This window comes from Penaeus japonicus, unplaced genomic scaffold, assembly GCF_977035675.1.
Source record: "Penaeus japonicus unplaced genomic scaffold, GWHDUDI00000001_assembly GWHDUDI00000019, whole genome shotgun sequence".
In the NCBI taxonomy this organism is placed as follows: Eukaryota; Metazoa; Arthropoda; class Malacostraca; order Decapoda; family Penaeidae; genus Penaeus; species Penaeus japonicus.
The window spans coordinates 29,066,384-29,076,383 of record NW_028234421.1 but is presented as its reverse complement, the minus strand read 5'-3'; the positions used below and the strand labels follow the sequence as shown (position 1 = coordinate 29,076,383).

Sequence of the window (10,000 nt, the reverse complement as noted above, 5' to 3'; positions counted from 1 at the left end):
AGAAAGCAAACGTGTGATTTTCCTGTGAAGTTCTTTAAAGAATGGTCGTGTTCTGCTAAGTGATTTCTCTTGGATTTTGGGGTTATTTCTACGCGCACTCCACCTCAATTGCACATACACATACACACATATGTACTTATATATACATATATATGTGTGTATACAATATATATATATATATATATATATATATATATATGCATATATGCATATATATACATATATATATAAATGATATATATATATGTATGTATATATCTATACCTATATGTATGTATATGTATATATATATATATATATATATATATATATATGTGTGTGTGATATATATGTATTATATATATATATATATATATATATATATATATATATATATATATATATATATGTACATACACACACTTACATACATACATATGTATATATATATATATATATATATATATATATATATATACATACATATATATATGTGTGTGTGTGTGTGTGTTCAAGATCCACTTCTGTCATTGGAAATAAGGGTTTACTCAATCAACAAACGGAAAAACGCGAAGGTCCAAGATACCGGATTTTTTTTTTTCTCTCTCTCTCTCTCTCTTTTATGTTCACCATTTCATATCAACGGCATTTTTTTCAATATAATTTCATTCGTCGAAAACCTATAAAGAATAAACTTTTTTTTCTCTGTCTCTCTCAAAAGAAGGGCATCGTTAGCACTTCAAAAGCACGTTGTTATTTTTATTATTTTAATGAGGCTGTTTCCGGTCACCGTCAGCGAACGCAGGGAGGATTTGTCTCGGTTGAAAAGCCTCTGTTATTCTTCCTTTTTTTCTCTCTCTTACTATGTCTGTTAGCCCTCTGATCTTATCATTATCCCTTTTGTTTTTATCATTATTGTTGCTGTTGTTGTTGCAAGCATTACTATCGTCATTGTTGTTATTATTGCCATCATTATCATTATTATTGTTCTGATTGATGTTGTTGTTATTATCATTATTATTTTCATGATCATTGTCATTGTTACTTTTGTTATTATTATTACTATCATTCTTATCATTATGATTATGATTAGTAATATTAACGTGATGATTATTATCATTACTGTTATTGCTATAAACATTGTCATGAATCTTATAATGATTATGGCCGTTGATATATCAATGCTATATCCTTATCATTGCTATCTTTATTACCATTATAGTTGTTGGTGTTCTCATTGCCAATATTGATATCATCATTATGGCTATCGTTATTATTATCAGTAGTAGTAACATTGCTATTGTTTTTGTTATTATCATTATCATAATTATTATTAACATCATTTTTATTATCATCAATGTTATTTTCCATATCATCATCATTATTATGATTATTATGATTATCATTATCATTGTTATTATTATCCTTATTATTATCATACCATTACAATTATCATTATCATCATAATTATATTTGACCATTATTTTTAATACTATAACTATGAGTGATATGATTATTGCAAGCATTATTATCATTGTTATCAACGATCCCTCGCAACCCTTCCTCGTATTACGTATAAACTTTCCTCAGCTCAGGACAATGCCGACATTTTATGTATTATTTCAAGCTTAATTTTCATGGTTAATATATCCTCTACAAGTCTACAACTTCTCTTAGGAACGAATCATTTCTACAAAAGAAAAATGAAAAGGAAAAGCATCACATCCGCAAATTCTTTTTAGCGTCTGTCTGAGGATTAAATACTTATTTTCTTATTTTGTAGATGCGTTTCATTTCAGTTTATTCGCACGTAAATTTTCGTTTGTTGCGTTTCTCATATTTCAAAGCCTCGCCACGTAAATATACAGTATATTCTCGTCTGTTATCTAATTAACGCTATTTCACTTTACAGAGATGGATTCAGGCTTAAGGAAGAAATTACGTTTTTTTTGTGTGTGTTCTTTTTTTTTATTATTCATCTCTGTCTTTACTAATTTCCTATATGTATGTAAAACTAACTCATTTGCTTTGGATATATTATATTTTCTATTCAGGTAATATTGCTTTATGGAATAATTATTCTCTGTTCCCACTCGCGAAATCAGGCCTGTACAGCATTGCATAAGTTAGGGCTTCACCAAGTATAAATCCGACCCCGTTCTTTTGACATGCCTGTGGTCAGTCGGGACGCACAATGCAACAGACACGTGACTGAAATCATGAATAATGCTGCTTTACAAGTTGCACGAATTATTGCTGGCTCTTGCCACAGTGTCAGGCTGTCTTTGTACCTTACAGCTTGAACATTTGGAGTGACTTGGTGTCAAAGGGAAGATTGCATTGTTAATCTGATGTGATTATTTGCCACGTGGATGCAACTGCGTTTCTCTCTTCGCTGCAATATTTGGATTTACATTTTCTGATCTTTATCAATGATATCATTTTTATTATCATGATCATCATTGTTTTCATTGTGATTGTTACTGTTATCATAATCAGCAGCAGTAACGCCAATATCATTTTTATAGCCAATACAATTACGATTATTATCAATTGAATCATCACTATTATCATTGTCAGTATAATAATTAATCATTCTCTTAATATTACCATCAGTGATATCATTATTGCCAATGATATCATTATCATCACTACAATTAGTTATCACTAATGTTATCATTAATTCTATCATCATAAATATTATTATTGTTTTGCAATATCATTGTCATTACAATAATATCCATCAATTTATTCACCATTGTTTTTATCATCACCACCGTTATTGCCATTATTATTATCATCAATGATGCCTTAGTCTACAAGAGTTGTTTTTGTTCCTGTTCGAATTATCACAGTTATCACTAAAAATATTACTACTAACGCTACTACTATTATTGATTTTATCACTATCACTACCATTTCCACTGTTGTTCATAACTACGTCGTTCCAGAAAATAATGCAAGCGTAAGTTCAAAACAGCACCAAGATCACCTCAACCCCAGATAATGTGTGTCGGATCCGTTTTGGTCCCCCTTACCGGACGCTGCCTCCGTGATCCGTCTATATCGGGATACTTTCGGTCAGGCTAACGCTCGTGTCGGCTGAGATATTATTGTCATCGCTATGTGTGGAGGGACAAGGGAGGGGGAGGGGGAGGGTGTGTGTGTGTGTGTGTGTGTGTGTGTGTGTGTGTGTGTGTGTGTGTGTGTGTGTGTGTGTGTGTGTGTGTGTGTGTGTGTGTGTGTGTGTGTGTGTGTGTGTGTGTGTGTGTGTGTGTGTGTGTGTGTGTGTGTGTGTGTGTGTGTGTTTTGTGTGTGTGTGTGTGTGTGTGTGTGTGTGTGTGTGTGTATGTGTGTTTGAATGATCATCTACATGCGTACGTGTTCATTAATCGTTTGTGCTACTTTAACATCAGTATGTTTCTCCATTTTTACCCATGATAACACGAACCTTCGAAGTAGACACAGTAACGCTAAACCACCGCGTGAATTTCTCTATTTGAAGACATTAATCCTTAAACACAATACCTACAAACCTCGTGAATTAAAGATGGACTGTTCTTAATCATTGCTATTAACTCGACAGTTTGCAGTTGATGGTAATGGTTATCAAAGTCCTAATTGGTTGTTTGCCTGACTGTCGCCACGATCAAACGAGAGACTATTTTGTTTCGGCGTGTCACTCGGCAAAAACACATGGCATGCTCTGTGAAATTGCTATTGGTGATGTTATTATCATCATGAAATGTGCTTGTGATAGGACATTGTACATACAGGTATGAAGTTTGAATCCCCCATTTGAGAATACTTATGAGATAAAACGGCGATATCTCTATACACACACACACACACACAAAGAGACAAAAATATATATGTATATATATATATACATACATACATACATACATACATACATATATACGTTATCAACGCGTCTTATGATTATTACGTCGCTTTAACGATGATATTTCAGTTTGTTATCAACGCTTCTAATGGCACTGTAACTTTAACGTGACTGATACTGATATTGATGTTCTTTTGTTATTCTCTGTAGTATGCCTGGTCTTTTGTGGTTATGACCTTCATTGTTCCCTATTGTTGCAAGTTTATTGTGTTGTTTGTTTCGACCTCAATAACTGTCATTGATGATTTTATGATCATTGTAATCAGTTGTTTTAGCATTTGTTCATTCATGGGCTGTGCTGACATGCTTATTGTTCTTCTTCTTCTTCTTATTATTATTATTACATTATTGTTGTTATTATCATTATTATCATCAGTATTATTATCATAGTTATTATTATTACTATTACCATTATTGTTATTAATAGGAGTAATACAATTATCATTGCTATTATTACAGCTTGTATCATCATTTTATAATTATTATCATTACCATTATCATCATTATTACTATTATCATGGTCATTATCATTATCGTTGTCATCAATGTCATCAGTCATTATTGTTATTAGTTGTAGTAGTAGTATTTTCCCTGTCATCTTATAATTATCATTATTACTATCACTATTATTATTATCATTGCTATTGCTTTTACCAAAATTATCATGATGCATATTAGTTCTATTATTTTCATTATTACTGTTATCATTGTGTTATTATTACCATCGTCATCTTCATTATTGTTATTATGATGAATGTTGCTAGTATTATGATGATTTTTATTATCATTATTGTTGTTATTGATATCATTATCATTATCATAGTTATTATCATTATGAGTAGTGTTGTGATGTTATTATTATCATCATTAATATCATTACTATTATGTTATTGTTATCACTCTTATCATAACTTTTATCATTATCTTCATTATCACTATTATTGTTATCATTAATATTATCCTTATTATTTTGTTATGATTATTATCAGTATCATCATTATCAGGAGTACTATCACTATCACTGTTATTAACATTAATTTTAGTATTATCTTCATTATGATTGTCACCATTGTTGTAGTTATGATTTTCATTGCAATCACTAATCATATTTTTTATCCTTATACCATCATCATTATTAGTTTATAGCAATAATAGCAATGACAGGTAGCAAAAGCAATGGTAATGATAATGGTATTGATATTGATAATAACAATGATACCAATGAAAGCAATAAAAATATAGTAAAAATTATAATAGTGAGGATAACAAGGATGATGATAATAATGATAATAATGATAATAATGATAATGTATTATAATAATAAGAAAAATCATTATTATTATAATTAATATCATTATATATTATATTATATCATTAATATCATGTCATAACAATGGTAACAATACTAAGAATGACAGTTAGCGTCACTATTATCAGTATAATTTCTTACATTACGATATCACTATTGGAATTTCCAGTCAGTGGTGACGGATACTATTCACCTAATTATTTTCTTAATATGATTTGTAACAAAGCAAATATTCATATAAGACAATCCCATTATCGAGCTAAAAAAAAGTAATCATGGAAATCAAATCATAATTATTCAAAAAATTAAAAATCCCATAAATATATTTCCATTTAAATCAACTACAACTCTGCGACTCAAAAATGTTCAGCCACACGCGGCGTGTCTAGAGGGAAATCTGACAAGTTTCGGTAATTTCACGGAAATCGTAATTACATGAACTTCGTCTCTAAATCAAATTGATATCCGACGCATCAGTTTACCAAACGAGCGTTCTCTAATTAGAACAAACGCCAGTTGTGAAGCTATGAACCGTTCCATGACAAATTCCCCCCCTCGCGTTTGATTGCCTTCTAAATTGTCTCTAAATTCTTGTCAAAATGGATTAGAACTGTTCGAGAGGTTAGTCTTTTGTAAACATTAGAGTATTTGGTTCTATTAAAGCACAATCGAATCCTTAATCACGTGGACTGATCGTTATATATCGCTACGCAGTTAATATTTGAATGTTAGTATAGCTTTAATTGCATGTTTTAAGTTGACTGTAACGTTATCACACTTGTATGTTCGTCTTTTTTTTTAAGTCCGTGTTATTCAAAAGCCTACTAACGACTTTCCCTGTAGTTACACCGTGCTGAAGTATACCTTTCCTCCCTCTCTACGTGGAAAACAGCTCCATAAAATGTATAACAATTACAGTGATACATATAACGAGAAGGCGAATCCAAGCCAGAAATCCTAAAAATGAGACATGAGGACGAGAAAATTTTTATAATGGAATAAAAGAGGAGGGAAACCCCAACGCGGTAGTTTGTCTCGCGGCCGATAGGTGGCAGCGCGAGTCGTTTGATGACGTCACGACGACTCGGCATCGATTTTGTAAACATCTCGGGCAGTCCTATTAGAGACGTGGTGAGGTGAGGATGTGCGCGCTCCTCCTCTTCGGCAGTGTGGCGTAGTGCTTTATTTGATCGAACGATGACGTAAAACCAAAAGTCCCATTCCACTGTCTTTACGATACTGTGCGAGTGACGTCACCCCAAAGGATAGACCAGAAAGAAGGGATTAAGAAAGAGAAGAGTGAGAGACAAGCGTACAGGCCATGAGAGAAGCGAAGGACGGTGAGGGGACTCCGGCCAGCCCTCTTGTGCCGAGCGAGTGTCTAGTAGTCCCCAAGTCGCATTTCAGTGTAGTCCCCGAGTCGCTTTTCTTTTAGTAGCCACCGATTCCCTCTTTTCTAAAACCTTCCTTTTTCCCTCTACACGAATCTCTCTCCATCTTTTTTATTTACAATGGCCACGTCTTCCATGGCTTATTGATAGTGCGTGTTGTGTGTACATTTTCGGCTGAAGAAGGTGAAGCTTGGAGTGATTAAGGAATATCAGTAGTGGAGATTCATTATAAACAAGAGAAGATAGAGAAAGAGGGAGGATAAAGAGAGAGAGCGTGTCCAAAGGGGACCCCCCCCTCCATTTGCGTTGGTACAGCTTGTCCCTGGTCGATTTACATTCTAAAACAGATTGTTCGATAACAACGGATGGAACTCAAGTAAACGTTTATGTTGTCGTACCGAAATTAAGGCATTTTAGATCATAAGTGAACGAGGACAAGGGATCCTCCGGAGTGATACATTATAGCACGTGCCATATCGATTTCCCCCTAAATGGGTATGCTATAAGGATTGAACTCGTGGTATCTAGTCAAGGCTTTTATCAATACGTACGACAGCACTGTAGTAGCTGGAAGAGAAAAAAATAAGTGTAATTTTAGTCATAACAAAACCTCAGCGGCACTTGGGTGTGTTATTGGAAGTGAAGGAAAAATAGAAACAAAACAATCATTTGTTACCATAGAAATTACCTCTTAAACCCACCGGAAAATAATAACATCAGTGGAGAATCTGCTTTAAACCCGAAAGAAAATATAAGTTGGATCGTCACCATCATCGATAATCTATAATTTTGAGGAAGTTGCAACCTGCAAGACCTGCAACAGGACGGCGAGAGTGAGAGAAGAGACTGCAGTAGGGGAGCGCGTAGCACAATGTCCGCTCATATGGTGTTGGTGTGGGCGGGGGTGACTGCCATGGCGTTGGTCACCCATGCCTCCTGGCGCAACAGTGTCATGCCAAAGAGATATGTTGAATTAGGTAAGTTTGAGTCAAACGTTTTATGAGTGTGTTTTGGGTATGAGTGGAATGAGAAGGGAATAACGGGATGTTTTGAGGGGTAGAAAGTCTGAAGTGTCCTGTATTGGGCAACTGGTCAGTCTTAGGTGACGTTTGATGGTAATGATGTCACGCTGATTGGAGGTGTTTGATGCCTTGTTGTAGTGGATTGGGAAGGAGGGTGTTCTTGTTTGCGTTGTACGCCGCCGAGTCTTGGCTTAGGGGAAGGGAAGGGAAGGGGTGGACTTCCAAGCTTACGATGTTGGCATGATTGATCTCTGTTATCGACCACACCCCAACCTCCTGAGCCTAGACAGCATAGCACGTGCACAAGAATACTAAATGGTTAAAGTGGGTTGTTGCAAAGGTCTTTCCCTTTTTTGAAGTTGGAAGTTTTGCAGGGGTGTTTGCAGTGAGGGTGATGAATGTTCGAGAGAGGTTTGGATTTTTAAAGCTAGAAGAATGTGAGGGTGAAACTGTGTTTACTGCTGTATGTCGACATTAAGTATCTGTGGAATGATAATATGTTGATTCTAATTCCTTCCAGTCGGAGGAAGACAACAGGATAAGCGAACGAAAAACACTCTTGCGCATTTAGCTTGAATCCGCGTGGCCACGAACTTAACATAAACGGTTTAGGATGGAAGTTTTTAGTTGCCAGCCGAAAAGATTATCTGGATATGCTTCTGAACGTGAAATAGATTTGCAACAAAACAGTGGTGGCATCTAAAGAGCTCCCGGGGGCTGAGCTGCAGTGGTTGGAGCATATCAGCACTTGGAAATACCTGCTTTACCTGCAATGACGAAATTGCGTACTCTTTGCAATTCGCTCGCGCCTGACGTCACATATGTCACCAGTTTTATACGGGTTGCATACGACAATAAACCGGGTACATACATGTATTTCTTCCACCGAAGGGGATTGTGTGGGCAGAGGAAGGTATGAATGAGCTGACCCATGCGTGTAGGAGGGGTTAGTGGGCATGCGTGAAGAGTTGGCCCTTGAGCGCATGGTGGTAGGTGGGTAGGGGTGGGCTAGTGTATGTGTGAATGATTGTTGCGTACAGGGGGTGGTGGGGTGAAGAAGGAAGGGGTATGATTTGGGTATTTATGAATGACCAGCTGTTTATGTAGAGAGGAGGGGATGTGCGTGTGTGAAGGGGGATGACGGATGGAGTGTGAATGTTTGTTTCTCATGTCTGGGGGAGAGTAACATGTGTGGGGAAGTGAGAGAGAAAAAAGTTTGTTTATTTTTTGAATGGTATATATGAATGAGTTTCACAGGAGGTTTCTCTTAAACGAGGGAGAAAATGCAGAGAATGAAAGATTGTGAATGAGAGAGGAAGAGGAAGGGAGAGAGCGAGTAATTAGAGGGAGCTCGAGCAAGGGAGAGGTCAGGGTGAGGTAACTCCCAGATGACCTGACTCCAGAAGCGGCCAAAACGATCAACTTGTTATGAGGGAAAAAAGGAGGGTTGTTTGGCGGTCATTATTCATTTAGTGTTGGGTGATATGGAGAGGCGGAGAGCAGCGAGCCTAGGTTATTGATCCGTGGGCATGGAAGCGTGTAGGGAGGAAAGGAGATTGAAAATGCCTCCGAGCTTGTTTTATTATTTCGGAAACCTTAACCAGAGGGAGAGAGAGGCTGTGTAGGTTGGTGGGAATGGAGGGGGTTAGGGGTGGTTGGGCCATCCACCCACAACTCCCCCTCGGGCTGCGGGCGTGCTCGGCGTGCCGTACTGGCCACTTTGGGTTGCTGTGATGGGTGTGGCTACGTATGCATTATATTTGACGTTTTGGTGACGTTTTAACATGGTGGTTGGATTTTGTGACGTGGATGGTATGATACAAAACCTGCATGCTTACACATTCATACGCCACAAGGGCATTTTTGTCGCGTTTGTGTTAAAATCAATGCAAGTAAACGACTATATGACCTTCACGTATCCCGTGATATACAGTCGTTGGACGGCCATATGACGTCACGAACACTACCGGCAGGCATACATAACTGGCCGATGCTCGATGGTACCTGTCCCATGGCTTCCGGCAAAGGCAAATTGGAAAAGCAAAATAATCAAATGTGTTTTGAATTATAGGCCTATTTCAGCCGCGCAATGTCTCCCCTTTAGCGGCGGGAACAACGTTCATGCGGTGCAGTTATGGGAATGTAAAAGAATTTTTATCGCGCTTCTTATCAAAGCAGAATTTCCCAATATGCTGGCGCGGATTTCGCGGAACCGTCTGGGAACACAAGAAATTTGCTTTGAGTTGGCTTGGGCTGCATCGCTGGTGGCCTGACAATTATTTACTGCAGAGCCCAGTGTTCCGAATGTTCTTTTGGCCCTTGAGAAATGGCCGAAGTTGCCTAACCTTGTGGTTCCCGTCGACTTGTGTGCCTTCAACTTGGCGAATTTCTTCTC

General features: G+C 36.8%; 1 protein-coding gene across 1 annotated transcript in view; it reads left to right on the top strand.

Moving 5' to 3' along the window:
* Window positions 1–6,292: 6,292 nt before the first annotated feature.
* The window catches only part of LOC122264084 (semaphorin 1a), a 411,026-nt gene continuing 407,318 nt past the window's right edge, over window positions 6,293–10,000 (top strand). Inside the window, 1 exon segment of the mRNA XM_086547610.1 lies at window positions 6,293–7,560. Within this exon segment, the coding sequence (XP_086403736.1) occupies window positions 7,455–7,560 (106 nt within the window). The 5' untranslated portion in view covers window positions 6,293–7,454.